Here is a 21019-nt window from a genome sequence, read left to right on the forward strand (position 1 = left end):
GGACTTAGGATAAGCATGTGAATAAAATATCTTGAAATTGGGCTCAAGTGATCTTGCGTAGCCCTATTTTGGAGGAAATTCGTTTTTTTCATCATTTTGCTTTTTCTTGTTCATCATTTTGCTTTTACAACAAAGTTTTTTGTCCTCTGTGTGATTCATAAGTTGAATGGAGAGTATTATTCAACAGAATATTTAGACCAATCGTCTTTCGAAACATAGTTGCAAATACTTGTTCTTAAAAAAAAAGATAACCATAAAAACCATTCAAATAAATTAGAATGAATAAACATGATATATATATATATATATATATAGAAGGGAGAAAATTATTTCATCTCTGTATAGTCAACTTGTATAATTAAAATTTATGTTATAATCTTAACATTTAGCCCCTGAAAAATTTATGGTATAAGAAATTGAATTATTTATGTGAAATGTTCGAGTCTCATGAGAAACCATTTTAGTATATTTTTTTCTTTTTTTTTTATTGTTTAACGATGTGAAATGTCCACTACTTTTCTATTCCCCCTTTCTTAGGTCCACGAAAGTCAGCTTCATATCAGAATGTGGTGTGGGTTTGTAAGCTTTGATAATACCAATGTTCAAAAAATCGCTAGGCGATGGCTAGGCGGGTGATAGGAGACTAGGCGGAGCCTAGGCGTTAGCAAAAGTTTTGTTAATTTTTATAAATTTTCTATCTATATATCATATTTTTTAAAAAGTTTTAACTGTTTTCTTAAAATTTTTTTTTTTTTAAATTTATGTTTGAATAAAAAAGTAAGAAAAATTAGTAAATAAAATTATAGAATAAAGTTCAACAAAGAAATCAAACTAAAAATCATCAAATTCTTCAAACTAAAATAAGTTTCAATCTAAAAACTTTAAAAATGTAAAGCAAAGAGAAATCTATCTAACTTATTCTTCAAACACATCCATATCCACCACCTACTCATTTTCAGACTCAAATTCAAAATCAATAGCTATATCATTTTCATCGTCGGAATCGATGTCTCCTCTAAGCTCATTGTTAAAATTGAAAGTTGAAACTTGAAACAGAACACAAACAAAGTAAACAAAGATGAAAAAACAAATTAAGAGAATACAATATAGTTATATAATATATACAGATAGATAAAGAGAAGATTAAACAAACTTGTAGAGTTCAGCAATAGAGAATAATGATCGCCTCTTCTAGTTTATGAAGATGAAGTAGTGGGGAGGAACGAGGATGATTATATTAAGTTATTAACCCTAATCCACGTTTCAAATCTTTTTGTTTTCTCTTTTCTGTAAATCGATGTTGGTTTACTATCCAAAACCGTAAAAATTGACTGAAAAAAGGATAAAAATAATTAGTCTGATTTGGCCGATTTTACTGATTTAGTTTGATTTTCCCAATTTTCTCCGACTGTTCCGATTTTTTACTAAACCGGATTTGTTTCACTGATTTTATGAAAATCGCCGTCTAGTTGCTTAGACGGCCGCCTAGTCGCCGACTAAGCCGATTTTTTGAATACTGGATAATACTGTATTCTCATGTAAAAAAAAAAGTGGGCCGTTAAGCCTTAGTAAAGTGGGGTAATGAGAGGCCCATTGCGAACTTAGTGAAATGAATGGGCTTAGCAATGGCGGTCTTTGACATATATGTGGCGATTTGGGGCAAAAACCAAACTCACCACAACCCAAACGCAAAATCGCAAAATTGGAACGATCAAAATCTCTCAAAATCTATCTTCCCAGCGGATCTTCTTCGAGAGCGTTGTTAATCCCTAGCTGCTTACTCTTGTCGATCTTCTGCTCCCCGAAACCCTAGACCCATCTCGTCCCACTCTTACCTTAGCAAGCATTTCGGATCTCGCATCGCCATGCTGATGATTCCTTCCAAGGTCGCCGGCCATACCCGGTTCTTGCTCGAGAGCTTTAATGATTCCGCCGATGTCGACTCAATCGCCCAAGAGATTTATCAGGTAGCATCTCTGATTTTCTTAATAAGTAAAATCCACCACGCGGCTGTTTTGGTTTTTTTGTTTTATGTCAAAACGTATGTCTCCATATATCAGTCACATCGGGTTTCGTTTTTATTTGTAGTTGATGTGTTTTGCCATCTGTGTTTGGGTCTAATTATGTTTCTGTTCTGAGATCATCGTTAGGAATTGCGACATATTCATAGCCCATTCTGATATACCTGAAAGAATTTAGCATTTTGATAAAATATAAAATGGGCTCTCTACTAGTTTCCTTTCCATTGCTTGCTCACTTTTTTTTTTTTGGTTTTACAAAATGGCAGTTGGTTGACAATGGAGTTGAGACTAGTATTCCAGTTCTCAAGACATGCCTAGATTGTTTCACCGTCCGGAGAAGCCAGCCTAATACGTTGCAGCTTGAGAAAGTAGTATCCTTGGTGTTTAAACGTGTGATGAAAAAGGCAAATCTCGGAACCGTGATTTCTCACGCATTGAATGATGTTGAGGTCACTGAAGAATTTGTGGTTGATTTGACTAATGCATTGGACTTTTCACTCTCTGAGAAAATTATCTTTGGCCTTGCCCTGGCCGATTTTGAAAGATCTGATGCAAAGACAAGTGGTAAGGCTGGTTCTTTCCGTGTCTTACTTCTCACAACTCTTAGGTTTATGTTTTTGTGATGATGGCTTTTCCTCTCTAGGGCGAAACTTATTATTGACCGAGATTGAGGAACTGTGTGCCAATACTGGCCAAATTGAGTCCACTGAGCAAATTCAGAATGTTCTTTTGTTTCTCCAAAACTCTGAGGACCTCTCCAGGCACTTGGATTCCTTTATACAGATTATGTCTTCTGCTCAACCTAGAGATGACTTCTCTTTTGCTCTAACGCCTATCCTTTCTCGAGAAGTTCACGAAGCTGATGTTTTCAGGTGACACTTATGAGTTGCTTGAATCTCTTTTCCCTTTTCGATCCATATGTATTACTTAATTGTGAATCTCCAACGGGCTTTCTGTTTTGCTTTAGGAGCATGGATTCTCGCTGTGATCCTGCTGAAAACGAGATCGATGCTATCTTAGCTGAAATTGATAAGGAAATTTCTGTTGGAGATCTCATTGGAGAATTAGGTTGTGGGTTCACTGCTGATGCCCGCCAATGCAAAGAGATTTTGTCTAGTTTTGCACCATTAACAGAGGCTACTATCTCAAGAATTCTTGGTAATGTTGTTCGTACTTGTGCTGATCTTGAAGATCATCACACCACCTTTTCAACATTTAGTTCGGCCCTTGGATGCTGCATTCCTACTGAAGTTCCCACACCAAGGTCATGGAATGTTGACATTCTAATTGAAACCATCAAGCAGCTTGTGAGTTATCTACAATTCTTATACTTTGCCAACTAACATCATTGATCAGCTTCAAACTTCATTTCGGTCTTTGTATTAATTTTGTTGCTGTTGTGACTAGTTCGCGTAATTATCTTTCTTTATTTAATGTATTTGGTGAAGCATCTAGCTTATTTGTTAGGTATTATGTGGTTCATGCTCTTATTTTCTTCTAAGCAGGCTCCTGGCACAAGCTGGAGGAAAGTAATCGAGAATCTCGACCATGATGGATTTGACATCCCTAATATGGAGTCTTTCTCGTTTTTCATGCGGCTATATAAAACTGCCTGCAAGGTGTGTTCTCATACTGTCTAAATTGACTGTCCAAAATATGTTTACTTCATTATGTTGTTTTCACTTCCACTGTTGTTTGAGGTTGTTAAACTGATCCTAGCAGGAGCCGTTTCCTCTTGATGCTGTATGCACTTCTGTTTGGAAAAATAAGAAAGGCCAATTATCTTTTCTTAAGCATGCAATAGGTGCCCCACCAGATGTATTCACCTTTACGCATTCTCCAAGGAAGCTGGTGAGATACCACAAGTTTGTGTTAAGAGCTTAGAGCTGTTTTTTCTTGATACTGTCACTATTTTGACCGTCTGTTTTCTAGGTATATATCGATAGTAACATGCACAGCCATGAGCAGCAATTAGGACTTTCCAATCAAGCATGGCTATCTCTCGATCTCCTAGATGTGCTATGCCAACTGGCCGAGAGGGGTCATACTGTTTTAGTTAGCTCGTTACTCCAGTATCCACTCACACATTGTCCTAGAACCTTGCTTCTTGGAATGACACACATCAAAGTAATTCTCCATGACTGGTCTTTGGTGATGTATGCTCGTAATCTTGACTTGTTTGTTCGGCTAAGTGTGTTAATCCTGTTGTTGCAGACTGCCTATAATCTCATCCAGCGAGAGGTGGTTTCTGTTATTCTTCCAGTGATAATAACGAATTCCCAGGATAGTGGTTTTATCCTTAATCTCTGGCATCAGAATGCTGAACTCGTTCTGTGGGGAATTTTAAATGCCCAAAATCTTAAAGCAGACAGCTTACTCAGAATAATTGAAATCTGCCACGAGGTTAAGGTGATTATGTTAAATTTTGTGACGGTGGCTCAGTTTATCTTCCTAATATGTTTTGTTTCTTACTACAGCTTCTCTGTGTTTATGAACTAATTGGATTTTTTTATTTATATATTTCAGATTCTCTCTGTGGTTTTAGAATCAGTTCCAATCTCATTCAGCGTCAGATTGGCAGTCCTTGCCTCACTGAGAGGCTTTTTGGATATTGAGAACTGGTTGCCCAACTGTCTATATGTATATAAGGACCTCTTTGCTGAGGTAATGTATATTTATGACAATCAAAGTCCTATTACTGTAATTTCCTTAGAGATAGGAAGACGGTATCTAACATTTAAAATTATGTTTTCAATATTTCAGGAGTGTCTCAAATTTGTCAAGAATGTGCATTTAAGCGAATCAGAGGATTTTACGTCCAAACAATTTCATCCTTCTGATCCTTTATCAGATCTTCATTTGGATGCAACGACTTCACTTTTGAAAGTTAGTTAGTTTGGTTTCGTATTTGACTCGTCTATTGCTTCATATTTATTGATAGTAATTTCTTTGAACATGCATCGCAGGTGTTGAAAGCTCATGATAATGTGATTACTTCATCTCAACTGGTCGAAGAGATAGAAAAGGTCAATGCAGCAATTTTGGATTGTAATACGAAACTGCAGAATGGCGAGGCTAAAGATTCATCAGCTTCCAATGCATATGGAGATGATGTTGAGGCAGAAGCAAACGCTTATTTCCATCAAATGTTTTCTGGTCAGCTGAGTGTTGATGCAATGGTTCAAATGCTTTCGCGATACAAAGACTCTTTGGTTCAAAGGTTTGGTTATGACGAATTATACCTATTTGAGAAATTCATTTATCTTATCATGTTTGCGACTTCCGAGGCTCATAAAGAAAATCACGAGGTTGTTTTTTTTTTTGTGGACAGGGAAAAATCAATTTTTGAATGCATGATTGCTAATCTGTTTGAGGAATATCGGTTTTTCCCCAAATATCCCGAGAGACAGCTGAAAATAGCCTCCATCCTCTTTGGTGAGTGGGTCTTCTAAAGAACGTTTTTACTATGGTGTTGTGGGAGGATACGTTGATATCATTTAACCGTTGATGCAATTATGTCTAGCCCTCAAAATTTATGTGCGTACTATAACCGGGGCAACCTCTTGGCAAGTTTGTCATGCAAGATGATGTTGAGATGATGTTGTTTCAGAAGGATTTCTTGAATTTGAAAATTGCCAGTGACATGTTGTTTTAGCATCTATTTCAGTTTTGTAGTGTTGTCGTTGCATTCTCTTGAATCTGTTGCGACTTGTACAAATTTCAGGTTCTGTTATTAAGCACCAGCTTATAAGTTCCCTCACACTGGGGATGGCCCTGCGTCTAGTCTTGGATTCTTTGCGTAAACCTGCAGATTCAAAAGTATCAATTCTCTTGTGATATATTTCTGTCTCCTGGCTTTTTTACTGTGAGATGTCATCTTCTTTCTCTCCTGATTCATACAGATGTTTCTGTTTGGAAGCAAAGCTTTGGAACAGTTCGTGAACCGTTTGGTTGAATTGCCTCAGTACTGCAACCATATTTTGCAAATATCTCATCTGCGTAGCACTCACCCTGAGTTAGTCACTGTTATTGAACAAGCACTTTCAAGGATATCGTCTGGTAATTTAGAATCAGATGCCTCTGTTTCACACCCTGGTCCCTCACAGCCTTTCCCTGGAAATGGCGAGGTATAATGTTGATATAAAAGAATTATTTTTACTGACTGCGGTACTCGTCTTACAGTCTATTTTGACAACTCCTTTCAGTACTCGGCTTGCCGTTTTTATCTAATTTATATCCTCTTATAAGTTGTTGATTCTAAGATTGTTTCAATCGTGAAAAGGGGAAGAAAAGTGGGAAAGAAAAGTGCTTGATCCTTTCTGTTTCTAGTCTCATGCCTTTTTTTTTAGCTCTTTAGTCATTCTGTAGATACTGTAAGCTTCTCGTTTTCTAGGTTGGCATATATCTTTTTGACCATTAGTTGACTTTCCTAAAATTTAAGGCGAGAAATTAATTAACACATTGTTTCTGTTTTTTTTTTCACGTTGGCAGTTGAGCGGTTCTGGAATTGGCCAATCTGTACTACATCTTCCTTCTACTGTTCAGCCTCAACAGAAAAATGAAGTGCATATCGATGACGGCAGCAAAATGCCTAATGTGCCATCTAACGAGTCAAAGCCACTTCTGCCCTCGTCATCTACGGCTTCCGCTGATGTTTCTGTCATTCCTAAGGTGATGAATTTTTCTTGTATTCTCTTTTATGGTGGTGGGAGGTGTTTCCATTTCATCTCACTTGTTATTCTTACAGAATCCGAGCATTTCAACTTCTTCATCAACGTCAGCTGGTATTGTTCGTCCAGCACGTGGAGCCACTTCGACGAGTAATCTCTAGACGACTTAATTTTATAACTATTTTTTGAATATGATAGGTAATTTTGTTCTTTTCTTACGAAGAGAAGAAATGTTACTAATATTCGATTATCACAGGGTTTGGCTCTGCTTTGAACATAGAAACCCTGGTTGCAGCAGCTGAGAGAAGGGAAAACGCAATTGAGGTACTTTGCTGTGTTGTGCATTTATATTTGGAATTATTTGCTTCTGGTTACATCGAATAATGAATTGTCAATATACCAACTGTCTACTGTTTAGTATGAATGACAAGAACACGTCTTCTTTTATTCCAGGCTCCACCTTCAGATGTTCAGGACAAAATTTCTTTCATTATCAATAATATATCTACAGCGAACATTGAATCTAAAGGGAAAGAGTTTGCTGAGATTTTGCCTCAAGAGTACTATCCTTGGTTCGCACAGTATATGGTTATGAAAAGGTACAGATAGTTGTTTTCTATGTGAATATTATGTGAGGTTTCCCGTCTTCTGTTCTTATCGTTTTTCCTGCATTTTTTAAATACCTAATAGAGCGAGCATCGAGCCCAATTTTCATGATTTGTACTTGAAGTTCCTGAACAAAGTTGATTCCAAGCTGTTGTTTAAGGAGATACTTCAAAATACATACGAAAATTGCAAGGTAAATATTTCTTCACACAAACGATTTGCTGCGATGGGTGTTCTTTTTGTTTAGCAAATTTTTTATTTCCATAATTCCTTTGCTTTTGCAGGTCCTTTTGGGTTCAGAGCTCATAAAGTCAAGCTCGGAAGAGCGATCTCTGCTTAAAAATTTAGGCAGCTGGCTGGGTAAGTTGACCATAGGAAGGAATTATGTTTTAAGGGCGCGAGAAATAGATCCAAAATCATTGATTGTGGAGGTACTTACTGCTATTTCTTTAAAATTTGATTTCGTTTTTTTTTTTTTTGACATCTAAATTGATTTTATTGTTCTTTAGTAACGGTGTAAATTTGTAGATAGTGAACTTTGTTTGTCTTTTCCATTTTCAGGCATATGAAAAAGGGTTGATGATAGCAGTCATTCCATTCACTTCAAAGGTTGGTGATCGTTGATTAGTTTTCTTAGATGTTCCAGGGTTGATGTCCTGAGTTCTAATTTGTGGCAACTGCAGGTTCTGGAGCCATGCCAAAACAGTATTGCGTATCAGCCTCCCAATCCTTGGACGATGGCTATTCTCGGGTTGCTTGCTGAGATCTATTCAATGCCAAACCTAAAAATGAATCTGAAGTTTGACATTGAGGTATCCAGTTTTAATATGGATTTTAGAAAGATGATTGTTCCTCTTGAGCATCAACATTTGTTTTGCATCTTTTCTCTTTGCGTATTTAATGTTTTGTTCTCATCTTGTCTTTATCTTCAGGTGTTATTCAAGAACCTTGGTGTTGATCTGAAAGAAGTAGCGCCGACTTCCCTTCTAAAGGATCGAAAGAGAGAAATAGATGGGAATCCTGATTTTAGTAACAAAGATCTTGGAGTAACACATATATCTCAACCACAGATGATTCCAGAGCCTAAAACAATTTCGCCCCTTAAGCAAATAGACCTACCTCTTGATGTCGCAAATTCACCTAACACAGACGCTCCCTCAAAGTTATTACCACAGGTTATATTTTTGTGTAATTTTTGTAATTGACCTATAGTGCCAGTTTCTTGTCATCAACAATATCAAGCCCCTTGCTTTTTCTTTTCAGTATGTATCCCCTCAACGTGTTTATACTAATACTTTGATGGAAGACGAAAAAGTGGCAACTCTAGGCTTGTCTGATCAACTCTCATCACCTCAAGGACTGTTTCAGTCAACTCCATCCCCATCGTTTTCTATTAGCCAGGTACGATTTTCATTTATTATAAATGTCGATCAAAGTTACTATATATATGCTTCTTTCATACCCTTTCTACTGTTAATATGATGGCCAGCAGCTTTCAGCAGCACTTCCCAACATTGGAAATCTTGTTGTTATCAATCAGAAATTAAGTGCATTTGGTATGCACTTTCCGTTTCAGAGGTTTGTAACTGATGTCTCCTACTTGTGAAATCATATTTTTTATAGCGCATGGAAGGTATTTTCTTTGACACTAAACTCTTATCCATTGTCAGAGTGGTACCACTTGCCATGGACAGAGCTATTAAGGAGATTGTGTCTGGTATTGTTCAGCGAAGTGTTTGTATTGCATGCCAAACAACAAAAGAGCTTGTGCTGAAGGTTGGCCGATCTAAACTTGTCTGCCTTTTTTTTTGCGTGAACCTTGCTTGTTATTTTAGGTTTTTTGTTTGGTCTCAAATTCTTTCTTTATCTCCAATTCGTTTTCCATCACTTTTCACTCCACAGCTAAAATTATTTAATTTCCATTTTTAAGAAGCGTCAGTCTCTAGCTCAGATTTGCAGTATTCATTTGTATTTTGTTTTTTTGGTTTGATTTTATTAATCGTAGAATCATTTTTCTTCTTTGACTACAGGATTATGCCATGGAACCAGATGAGACACGTATATATAATGCAGCTCATTTGATGGTTGCGAGTTTAGCTGGGAGTTTGGCACATGTGACATGCAAGGTTCTTCCCTGCTTATGAGGCTTGGATTCTTCAGATTTTTGTTTACACCACGTTTAGATTCATGCTATTATATTTCTGCCCTGCTACACTAAAGTCTAAACTAACCATCTTTATTTTTGCTTTATGGGTTCTTTGTGCATTCTCTGGTATTTGTAGGAACCCCTGCGTACTTCTATATCAGGTCATCTACGGAATTCGCTCCAGAATCTGAGCATTGCAAATGAAGCTCTTGAACAAATTGTGCAACTTGTCACCAATGACAACCTTGATTTGGGATGTGCGGCCATTGAACAGGCGGCTACGGAGAAGGTTTGTGTTAGGATATCAACTCCCACTTTTTCATTTCTGTTCCAGCAATTAGTTTTACTGATTTCCGGAATTGGGTTGGAATGGATTGCAATCCGCTTTACTAGAGATGATTCCTTCTTGTTACCATATTTTTATTTATTGAGCCTTACTATATAGTTTGCGTCCATACAGGCAATACAAACTATTGATGCGGACATTGCCCAGCAATTGTTACTACGGAGAAAGCCTAGAGATGGTGCTGGATCCTCTCATTTTGATCCAAACATGCTATCGCAAAATTCTGTCAGTTTTATACCAGAGTCCCTCCGCCCAAAACCGGGACAACTGTCCCTGTCTCAGCAGCGAGTTTATGAGGTACTTTTAGGAACATGTAGTCGCCTGTGGTATGCTTTGTATTTGCATGTCTAAGCGATACATGGACAATTTCAGGATTTTGTTCAACTTCCTTGGCAAAAGCAGTCGGCCCAAACTTCACACAGTGTGTCTGCTGCTTCAAGCTCATCTGGCGATGTTGGGCTTGTCAGTGGTTATGGTCCAGTATCAGCCAAAATTGCGTCTGAGTTTTTGTCTAGTGCTGGAAACGTTCGGATGGATATGGTATCCCGGCCATCAGATATTCCTGTGGAGGGTTTTGAATCTTCTACAGTTTCACTTTTGAGGTGCATTGCTGTTGCAGATCGATAAAACTATTTGCATTTTTTCCCTCGTAAACCACACCTGATATGCTGACATTTTGTCTTGCCTATGTGTAAAGCTCACAAGTTGATCCAGCTGGTGACACAGCCGGCCTTCAATTCTCTAAATCCCTTTCGACTTCTGAATTGAGCCTGGTTGAATCCTCTGACGCTGCTATGAAAGTGAGATTACTGTGTGCTTTTAATTTTTGACTCGCTTAGGTCTATATTGAAGTACTAAGCTGTGCTTCTTATTTACACACAAGGAAACTGGAACATCATTGCAGACATTGACTCCAGCTGCCACCGTGGATCGTCTTGGTGGAAATAATATCACACAGCCTTCTCTGTCCACGAGAGATGCACTGGACAAGTATGAAATTGTTACTCAGAAGGTTAGTAGAGTGGCTTTTTTTTTTTTCATTGCTACATGCATTTTGGCTGCTCTATATCATATGTGGTTGACTTCTTGAAACTGTTTCAGATGGAGGACTTGGTGGTTAATAATGCAGGGGATGATGAAATTCAGGTACTAAATACCTAAGCCTAAGTGGTTATAGTACAGAATCGTTATCAATTTATTTTGGCGGAGAATTAACGGAATTAAGAGTTAATTTCTAAAACGTTTCTTAATTTCCGGAAATTTGTTTTTGTGTTTTTTTCCAGTTGACGCCTATCTGCTTCATCCGATATCAATTTAATAACTGCTGCACATCTCATTGATTTTTCAGGCTGTAGTTTCTGAAGTTCCTGAAATCATACTTAGATGTATAAGCAGAGAGGAAGCAGCTTTGGCTGTCGCTCAAAAGGCTTTCAAGGCTCTTTATGAGAATGCATCAAGTAACCTTCACGTCAGTGCTAACCTTGCAATTCTTGTGGCTATTCGTGATGTTTGCAAGCGTGTCGTTAAGGAAGTCACTAGTTGGGTATGTTTACAACCTTTTCAACATCTAAGTATTCATATATTTGCTGTATTTACATTTTTTATGTGCTTTAGTTCAGTTGCTTCTGATATTTCTTCAAAAATATGCGACTATTTCCTGACATATCATATAAGTATTTGGTTGAGCCTATTTCCTGTAGTCGGAGCTATTGATAATTTGACGAGAACTATCCTCAAATGGTTACGGATACGAGATTTTTTTTTTTTTTTTTTTTTTTTTTTTTGGGTAATTCTAGTTATGATTATGCAACTTTCTTGGAACTTCTTGCTATAGGTGATTTATTCAGAGGAGGAGCGGAAGCTCAACAAAGATATAACAATCGGTCTTATCCAACGAGAGTTGCTTAATCTAGCGGAGTACAACGTCCACATGGCAAAGCATCTTGATGGAGGGAGAAACAGTATGCTGAACAAAATATATGTGCTTGTATTTTCTTATGGTAAGTGAACTTGGCTAACTAGTTGTTTGCTGTGCAGAGAGCGCCACTGACTTTGCAATTTCTCTACTCCAATCCTTGGTCACTGAGGAGTCGAGTGTCATTTCAGAGCTCCACAGTCTTGTTGATGCGCTGGCAAAGGTTGCAATTTTAACATTCTTCGGCGTTTGGTGTCATTCTTGTTCTATTATTAATAATATCTCTTATAGTAGGTGTAAAAAATCTTCAACTAGGAATTAGGTTAAAAAAATAAAACTAGGGATTAGGGATTACGCCAACTGACAGATATCGTGGTTAGGTTCAAATATTGTTTTATGCTGATACGTTTCTCATGTTTGAAGATATTTGGCATTATTATTTGGTGATGCTACGATTTGTTTAAATTTTCCTTGTTTTGGTTGTAGCTTGCCTCAAAATCTGGATCTCCTGAGTCATTGCAACAGCTAATTGACGTCATACGAAATCCTGTTACTAACCCAGCTGGTCTCTCTGATAGTGCAACCGGAAATGAGAATAATGATAGGCAATCAAAGGATGAAAAGGTTTCTGATGATTTCATTACCGAACTTTGCTTGTAACGAGACTGTAAATTCATTTGACAGTTTAGCTCTGTTGTCAGGTTGTGTGCAATACCACCGCTAACTCAGACGAGAATACCGGCTCGGAATATGTGGAATCAGATCCTGCGGGTTTCCGGAATCGGGTAAATTTCTGCATGTTACTTCAATAAGGATGAAGAAGTTTTCTTTTTTTTTTTGTTGGTTATTTGGGAATTGCATAAATCTTAATTTTCACTTGCAAATGAGTATATCAAAAGCCGAATTGTTTGCATGAGCACAATCAAGTTGCAAGCTAGAATTAAAGTTTTCAAAAGAACCGTTTCTTTTATGCTATTATCATTCATTATACCTGTTTTTCTTCATAACCTTTTTGTTTTGTATATGGAATTCAATTTTCCACTATGCGTTATCTTTTTTATTTTTTATTCTCCATAAAATATACACGTGTTTGCATATTTTGTTATCTTCAGTTCTATGTTGGTACATATGTCTCTTAACTATTTTTTATGGGTATGTTGTGTTTGCCTGTATGGTCTGGCAGGTGTCCACGCTTTTTAAAAACTGGTATCAAATCTGCGAAGTTTCCGGTGCCAATGAAACCGCTTGTTCACAATACGTCTTGCATTTGCATCAGACTGGACTACTTAAGGGAGATGATACAACAGAGAGTTTTTTTCGAATTCTTCTGGTGATTTAACCATTAAGTTTTCTTAGCATTAGCACTTTCAAATTCTCTAAAGGCCTCATTATTAACTTGGGCGTTCCGTTGTTTAGGAACTCTCGGTTGCTCATTGTATATCTTCTGAAGAATTTAGTTCTGGAGCTGTGCAATCTCCTCAGCAAGCTCAGGGTCCATCATTTCTTATCATCGATATTTATGCAAAGCTTGTTTTTTCAATATTGAAGGTAACTGCTCATAATATTTGTTTTTAATGGCTTGAAACTTAGATAATCAAGCCCATAACACATTGCGGACTAACAGCAAGTTATTTTTTTTGTTTTGTTTCTGTTTCTCGTTCTTTTGACAACCTGTTCAGTACTTCCCTGAACAAGAGTCTACCAGCAAGTTATTTCTTCTTTCGGAGGTTAGGAAACACATACTTATATTGGAAATAAATCCAACATTCACTATTGCTGGTGAAAAGGTGAGTGGGTTTAATATTTGATTACTGGTTGCAGATCATGGCTGTCACTGTGAGATCTATTCAAAAGGACGCAGAAGATAAAAAGACAGCACTGAATCCAAGACCATATTTTAGATTGTTCATCAACTGGCTACTAGACTTATGTTCCCTGGATCCTGGGACTGATGGCGCAAACTTTCAGGTGCGTTTTCTTTTCCTTGAAGTAGTTGCTATTTATTGCTATCACTAACATCAATCGTTTGTTTGCAGGTTCTGACATCTTTTGCCAATGCATTCCACGCGTTGCAGCCTCTTAAGATTCCCGCTTTCAGGTTAGGACAGAACCTGTTTTTCGTTATTCTCTTGCTAAAAGTAGAATCTTTCAGTAACTATGATTCATGTGGTCTTTTCGTTGATTGATCAATTGTGGTTTACGTTTTTCTGCTCATTTCTTGTAAAACATCTAGCTTTGCATGGCTAGAGCTGGTCAGCCACAGAAGCTTCATGCCCAAACTACTTACAGTTAATGGCCAGAAGGGTTGGCCATATGTTCAACGCCTGCTGGTGGACTTGCTCCAGTTTCTTGAGCCATTTTTGAGAAATGCTGAACTCGGAGGACCGGTTTGTGCTTTTTCGTCTCCAGTAATTTTTGCAGTGAACACTACTGATATAGTTGATGGTACTTAAAGTAGCCTCTCTCTTGTTTGTTGATCAAATACGAAGGTTCATTTCCTATACAAAGGGACATTGCGAGTGTTGCTGGTGCTGCTTCATGACTTCCCGGAGTTCCTCTGTGATTATCATTTTACTTTCTGTGATGTGATTCCTTCAAGTTGCATACAAATGCGAAATATTATTCTCAGTTCTTTTCCGCGGAACATGAGGCTTCCAGATCCTTCAACACCAAACCTAAAGGTTCGGGACGATAGTGGAGAGCGCAGCATGTTCATATCCTAGAGAATAAAAATATCCCTTGTAGGCTGATTTATCTTGTTCCCACTGCAGATTGATTTGTTGCCTGAGATCGTAGAAGCTCCTTGTATACTTTCTGAGGTTGATGCTGCGTTAAAAGCAAAGCAAATGAAGAATGATGTGGACGAATATCTGACGGTAATATAAAACACCTGATTCTTCATTTTACTTAGTTCTCCTTTGGGGTTCTTGAGATTATATCAGGAAATACTCGTATAATTTTTATGCAGTCGAGGCAACAGAGTTCAACTTTCCTAAGTGAGTTGAAGCAGAAGCTGCTTCTCTCGTCCAGCGAGGCTAGTTCAGCTGGAACCCGCTACAGTGTACCATTAATCAACTCGCTTGTGCTATATACTGGAATGCAGGTAGGGGTCTAATGACTATACATGCAATTCAAAGCCTTGTTCACTAAGTGGATATATATACTAAAGCTTAATCTACCGATAACAGGCTATCCAGCAGCTACAAGCGGGTGAGACACAGGCTCAGAATGTGGTGGCCTTGCAGATGTTCAAGTATTTAAGTATGGAGCTTGATACGGAAGGGCGGTACCTGTTCCTTAATGCAATCGCCAATCAGCTTCGATATCCCAACAACCACACTCATTACTTCTCCTTCATCATGCTGTATCTCTTCTTCGAGTCTGACCAGGTGAGGGTAATTTTGCCTCTGTATGCTAAATAAATAAGAGACTTGCCTAGCAAGAGCTAATTTTTTTCTTGGCATTTAATGAAACAAACAGGAGATCATACAGGAGCAAATAACAAGAGTGTTGTTGGAGCGGTTAATTGTGAACCGGCCGCATCCATGGGGACTCTTAATCACATTCATTGAGCTCATCAAGAATCCAAGATATGGCTTCTGGAAACAAGCCTTTATCAGGTGTGCGCCTGAGATTGAGAAACTCTTTGAATCGGTTGCCCGATCCTGTGGTAATCTCAAGCCCGTTGACGAGGGAATGGTCTCTGGTTGGGTCTCCGACAACTCTCATTAGTTCAAATTTGTATTTGTATCTGTGTTGTGTAACATTACAGTAGAGATTTCCAGGATTAATTTAGCTCTCTATTCATCTTAAGATTCATCATATATAAACTTGTTCTTTAATTACAAAACAAGCTCCTTTCACTACATTCTCACTGAAAGGCTGTTAAAAGCGGCCTCTTCATTCATGGCCCATTAACACTGTAAGTGACCCATTACCAGACCGTTATCAGCCCATTAATGGCTCGTTATGGGCCCATCATTGATCTATTACTTGCCCCACACGGCCCATTAGTGGCTCATCCCATTGTATGCCTATTTCGGCTCATAGTGGCTCGTTGGTGGCACATTCGTGACCCATTACCGACGTATTCGTGGGTCATTAAGCGGCCTATTAATGACTTGTGACTGACCTATTATTTGCTCACTTGTATGTCTATTACTGGACCGTCATCAGCCCATTAATGGCTCGTTATTGGCCCATCAATGACCTATATGACTTGCCCTCTAAAGGCCCATTAGTGGCTCATCCCATTGTAAGCCTATTTCGGCTCATAATGGCTTGTTGGTGCCCATTAGTGACCCGTTACCGACGTATTCGTGGGTCATTAATGACCCGTTAGTGGCCCTTAAGCGGCCTATTAACGGCCCGTGAGGGACCTATTAGTTTCTCACTTGTATTCCATTACTGAACCGTTATCAGCCCATTGATGGCTCCTTAGTGGCCCATCAGTGACCTATTACTTACCCTTTAACGGCCCATTAGAGGCTCATCCCATTGTAAGCCTATTTCGGTTCAGAATGGCTTGTTGGTGACCCATTACTGACCCATTACCGACGTATTCGTGGGTCATTAATGACCCGTTATTGGCCTTTAAGCGGCCTATTAATGGCCCGGAGAGTGACCTATTAGTTGCTCACTTTTATGTCCATTATTGGACAGTCATCAGCCCATTAATGGCTCGTTAGTGGCCCATCAGTGACCTATTACTTGCCCTTTAGCGACCCATTAGTGACTCAGCCCATTGTAAGCCTATTTTGGCTCATAATGGTTCGTCGGCGGCCCATTAGTGACAAATTTCCGACGTATTTGTGGTGGTTTAATGACCCCCAAGCGGCCTATTAATGGCCCGTGAGTGACCTATTAGTTGCTCACTTGTATGTCCATTACCGACCCATTAGTGGTCCGTTAGTTGCCCGTAAAAATATGTTAAAATTAAAATTATCAGTTTCCGTGCTGATTCATTTCGTTAACCTCTCTGTTTTCATAGGCGTAACGTAGGTATAACTCTGAAAGTAACATTCGAAACACTGCTTGCAGATACATAAAATGCATCGATACATACATACATATATACATATCCGTCTGCACAAAGCGTCGTATCTAGTTTTGGTGGTGGCGGAGGAGGCGTTCCAGTTGGTGGAGGTGAGCCTTCAAGGCAGCGTGGTCCTGTCGCATTCTCTGCAACCGATCCTCAACCATTATCATCTCCTCTCTTAGGAAATGCATTCTCTTCTCCAGCCATCCCACACTCTCCACAATTGCACTCTTGTCGTAGCTGTAATATTCACTCCCCACCTGCACTTGCTCCGGTCCTCTCTTCAGAAGCACCACTATAGTAACCTGTTTCCACGGTATCCCCTTATCAGCATCTTCTACTTCTCACTCTCACACCAAAAAAAAAAAAAGAAACACTTCATTTAACTTTGAAATACCTGCATCAGTAGAATCACTGCAAACGCTATTACTAAAGCCTGCCTAGTCCCGCTTTGCCTCTTCACAAATGATATCACATTCACCAATGCTTCCCTTAAGATATTTACTACCCCACCCCCTCCTCCCACCATCTCCACCCTCTGCTCTTCACATTCAGATACACTTTCTTCGATTGCTGATAGCACCGCACCTTCCTCACTCAACTTCATCCCTGTGTCAGAATACATTGTCAGCCAGCTATCTACATGAGAAAAAGGCTCCTCTTAAATTTTCACTCTACAGCACAAACCTTCTTGGTTCTCCAGTTTCTTCTGCTTCAACAGTTCATGTGCCTCCACGGATAATCATTTAAAAAAAAAAACAAAAAACTAGTTTAGAAGCCTGCATAAACTGAAAGAAAAAATGGCTGCACAAGTACCATTCTTATCCATGTTGCATACGCTTCTCTAATCTCCTCCAATGTAGACTGCACTATTTTTCCTGCAAAAACTCATCAACTGTGTAATCAACAACCATGAAGACCTAGTGTTGAGAAGCATACAAAACAAAGGTGAAAGAGTTCAAGGACAAAACAAACGCAAAATGAGGCTAAAGAAACCTTTCCACACTGTTCTTTTAGAGAAGGCCACATTGATATAAACATCCAATATTGAACCTTCTATCGAGTCTCGGCAATCTCTTTTCACATCCCAAACCCCCTGGAATCAGGCAAAGGTAAAATATTCACCTTCAACAAAAAATCACTCAGCAAACTACTGACAGCATGCATTAGATGTAATTTTCTTCCTACCTCTACAGTAAAGTAATCTGCATAAGGCACATCGGTGATCTCTTGTGATGTTTCAATAACCAGATGACTAGCAAAATAATGACAATATCAGACAACAGAGAATAAGCATGCATTTGCACAGTCATTTAAAGTGGGATTGGCTTCAAAACAAAGCTGCATATTTTATAAATACCTATCTCTGTACATCCGAAATTTCTGTGACTCCTGGCAGCCACCAAACTTTGCACCTTTGAAAGAAATCCAACAGCAATATTTAGTATAAAATGTAACTGAATTTATGTAAAAGGAAACAAAAATATTACCAAAATAAATTTTTATCGGATGCTGAAATGAGACATTGCGAGTGTGTCCAAGCTTTTCATGAGGTTGCCAAGAGGTACACCTAAATTCTGCACATACAAAAGTCTCTTCTGATTGAAAGAAAAAAAGAAGAGAAAAAACACAAACAGAGAGAAAACGTTTGAAACAACAAAATGATGCCACCAATTGTAGCTCTACCTTTATCTCCACAGTTTTTATGGAAAGATTCAACAAAGCTGACAGCACCATCTGAGAAAAACAATCTGAAGAACTCTTCTACTGGAATCTGCAAACATAAAGTAAACTTTAATTAGGTACATACGAAACTTCTGCATTCAGTTAATGCATTTCATAAATTAGAATGGTAATAGTTCTTTAAATTCTCTATCCCATTAGTCAAACAAAGTGACATTACCGAAAACTTTGCCTCCGCTACCTTTGTAAAATCAGATGATACTGCATGAAAGGAATACAAAAATTTGAGTGGGGAATTCGAATGATAAAAAGAAAAGAGATTACAGTAACGAAGAAGATAGACGAGAGATCATGTGTGCAGAAACGAATTAACCCGTTCAGTAGTTATAGGGTTCCATACTGAGTGCAAGCTTGTCGGGCGCAAAATGAGAACTAGTGTAACTTGTGACGTATCACTGTACCATCAAGAGGCAAGAAAATATAGCTAAGCTACCCCATTCTAACAGGCCTTATAAAGTACAACCATTATGAGACGGTTTCCCCATTGAAAATAATAATTTCAAACAAAGTCAGTTTAAGTTTCGAAACAATAAAGCAAGCTAAGAGATTGACACATAGAAACAGCAAGAAGTTAATTGATTGTCCACTTTAAGTGAACCAACATTTCTTTCTTAAGTTAGGATAAAACCAAGCGTTTGCATTCTTAATACTATCTACCAACAGTTTGACATGTCCCTAGCACCAAATTCCCCATTGAGTTTACTAAAAACACTAGCATTCACATCCTTAAGCAGTTGACTTGAAAATGAAAATCTGAGACGTTACCAAAACCAACCAAAAGGAAAAAAAAAAACTACAATAAAAGAGAGTAAGGACTGAAACTACATTTTGGTGCATTTAAGTCTTCAGGCTTCCAGTTCAAAGTATTGGTTGAAGAGGAAGCCAGAATATCTACAACTGGCTCTGCGTGCCGCTGAACAGTAACAGATGAAGGTGAAAGGCCACTCTGACTAATAACAGGAAGACTGGAACTGCCTGAAAGACGAGGTGATTCATCCCTGTAAAGTGAAAGATAGTGAGCCGTGACGCAGTTAGTTATAGCAACCAGATAGACCATATGGAAGCTCTCAAAGTACCTTGATGGGGAATCTATTTCATTCGCCAAATCCATGGTACTGAGTGCCCTTTTAACAGCTCCATCATTTACATGGTTGTTGGGCTCCGATAAAGAATCCTGGAGAGTTAAGCTAAGGAGGATCAGCATGAAGAAACAAGAAACGAGCCTTAAGCGGAAATGAAAAGTGTATTCGACAATTGCTGTTCGGTCACCTGAATCCCGCCTTGTGCTTTGACAGCACTACCATATTCCAACCATCCGTCATGGATAAGCTTGAAAGCTTCATCGCGGGAAAGAAATGAAGCAAAAAAGTACTGGAGAAAGAATGGAATTATAAACTCAGGAAAGAGGCAACAACCAAAAATGAGTTGAAATGATGATATGATGAGCGAAAGAGAACTTGTGTGGGTACCTTCTTGCCTCCAGCTAAAATCTCAATGGCATTGGGGAAAATACCAGCAGTCTTTGCTCGTTTAACACAAGATATTTCCGCAAAAGGAATAATTTTCTGCAACACAAGTTGAGATAAAAGAATATTGAAAAGGAAAAGAGAGCACATAAAAACACTCAGCAGTATGGAGTAAAAGGAGAAAACAGTACCTTGGTCTCATAGCCAAAGATGTTGGAGTAAAAGCAGATATAATGAATGAAGAGGTACATGTGACCCTGCAATAAGAAAGAGAAGCCAAAATAAGACAAAGATAGATGATCGTATTGAGAAACAACAACAGCGAAAAGAGATAAAGTACCTGGAGAAGAATACTCTCCTGACAAGCACAGTTGAAATCTTGAACAAGGACCTACCACGTACAAACAGAGAGGCGATGGGATACGCAAAGAGGGATCTGGAGAAGAAGCATTGGAGGGGGAAGCAAACATATACTTACTTCGTCGGCTGGAAGCCGAAATAATTGGCGATACTCTTCACTCCTCGATATGACTTCGGACTATAAGTAACAAAAGAGCAAAATCCAGATCAATCAATTGAGATTCCATGTTCCAAGAAATAAGGAAACAAGTCAAAATGAATTACGGCAGCACCTGATTTTCACCACCACGACTAGGGCTTGGAGAAGAAGTGGAAGGGTCATGGCGATCAGGTGAGTCGCTAGAGCGCGATCCGTCGGGTGACGATGGTGAGAGATCGGAAACGACCTCCGTAGAAGCGAATCCAGACGCAGACGAGTCCACCGTCATGACGGTCTCCGGGACGGAAGCAGTAGAAAGCATCGCCATGAGAGAGAGAGAGAGTAAAAAGGATGCTGATGGTAATTCAAAAAAAAAAAAGAGGATGCTGATGAGAAAGGGAAAGTGTTTGTTTACAAGGCTGAGTTTTCGAGTTTGGCGGTGCGGCGTACGACGTCGACGTCAACGTCAACGGCCATTAAGTCAAAAAGCATCGGCCAATTTGGGCTCACATGACTGATTGGCCTTACATTTGGTGGGCCACCTTTGGCCCATATCGCACTGGCAGGTC

At 38.8% G+C, this 21019-nt stretch overlaps 2 protein-coding genes across 5 annotated transcripts; one reads left to right on the forward strand and one right to left on the reverse strand.

The window, feature by feature from the left end:
- The first annotated feature begins 1681 nt into the window (after positions 1-1681).
- LOC18994736 (CCR4-NOT transcription complex subunit 1) lies at positions 1682-15572 on the forward strand. 3 transcript variants are annotated; one of them, XM_006418423.2, is made up of 49 exons: positions 1682-1967; positions 2288-2585; positions 2665-2893; positions 2989-3328; positions 3527-3640; positions 3744-3872; positions 3954-4148; positions 4236-4430; positions 4548-4685; positions 4785-4907; positions 4988-5241; positions 5353-5456; positions 5746-5840; positions 5924-6148; positions 6513-6692; positions 6769-6841; positions 6948-7015; positions 7145-7290; positions 7382-7490; positions 7582-7728; positions 7859-7906; positions 7981-8109; positions 8230-8472; positions 8561-8698; positions 8787-8875; positions 8968-9073; positions 9328-9423; positions 9580-9732; positions 9904-10086; positions 10162-10391; positions 10487-10589; positions 10673-10801; positions 10891-10935; positions 11138-11332; positions 11624-11750; positions 11827-11927; positions 12191-12328; positions 12406-12489; positions 12888-13034; positions 13121-13252; positions 13384-13431; positions 13526-13672; positions 13741-13802; positions 13938-14091; positions 14194-14385; positions 14476-14580; positions 14673-14807; positions 14893-15093; positions 15185-15572. In XM_006418423.2, exons 1-49 carry the CDS (start codon positions 1866-1868, stop codon positions 15434-15436), a joined length of 7176 nt encoding a protein of 2391 aa, XP_006418486.1. In that variant the 5' UTR covers positions 1682-1865; the 3' UTR covers positions 15437-15572. The 3 variants fall into 3 exon arrangements, with proteins under 3 accessions (XP_006418486.1, XP_024008294.1, XP_006418487.1); XM_024152526.1 differs by having other exon boundaries at positions 10694-10801; positions 15185-15565; XM_006418424.2 differs by having other exon boundaries at positions 8790-8875; positions 15185-15565.
- Positions 15573-16633: 1061 nt separating this feature from the next.
- LOC18994737 (protein VASCULAR ASSOCIATED DEATH 1, chloroplastic) lies at positions 16634-20994 on the reverse strand. Of its 2 annotated transcripts, XM_006418425.2 has the most exons (18): positions 20584-20992; positions 20430-20489; positions 20292-20342; positions 20143-20208; positions 19955-20050; positions 19755-19856; positions 19562-19659; positions 19311-19483; positions 18646-18686; positions 18429-18516; positions 18233-18319; positions 18103-18157; positions 17931-17997; positions 17739-17838; positions 17559-17620; positions 17430-17472; positions 17140-17351; positions 16634-17047 (listed from the first exon to the last, which is right to left on the reverse strand). In XM_006418425.2, the coding sequence occupies exons 1-18, from the start codon at positions 20776-20778 to the stop codon at positions 16808-16810; spliced, it is 1836 nt and encodes a 611-aa protein (XP_006418488.1). In that variant the 5' UTR covers positions 20779-20992; the 3' UTR covers positions 16634-16807. The 2 variants fall into 2 exon arrangements, with proteins under 2 accessions (XP_006418488.1, XP_024008195.1); XM_024152427.1 differs by having other exon boundaries at positions 18103-18319; positions 20584-20994.
- Between the last annotated feature and the right edge of the window lie 25 nt (positions 20995-21019).

Source organism: Eutrema salsugineum, unplaced genomic scaffold (assembly GCF_000478725.1).
Source record: "Eutrema salsugineum unplaced genomic scaffold, Eutsalg1_0 scaffold_5, whole genome shotgun sequence".
In the NCBI taxonomy this organism is placed as follows: domain Eukaryota; kingdom Viridiplantae; phylum Streptophyta; class Magnoliopsida; order Brassicales; family Brassicaceae; genus Eutrema; species Eutrema salsugineum.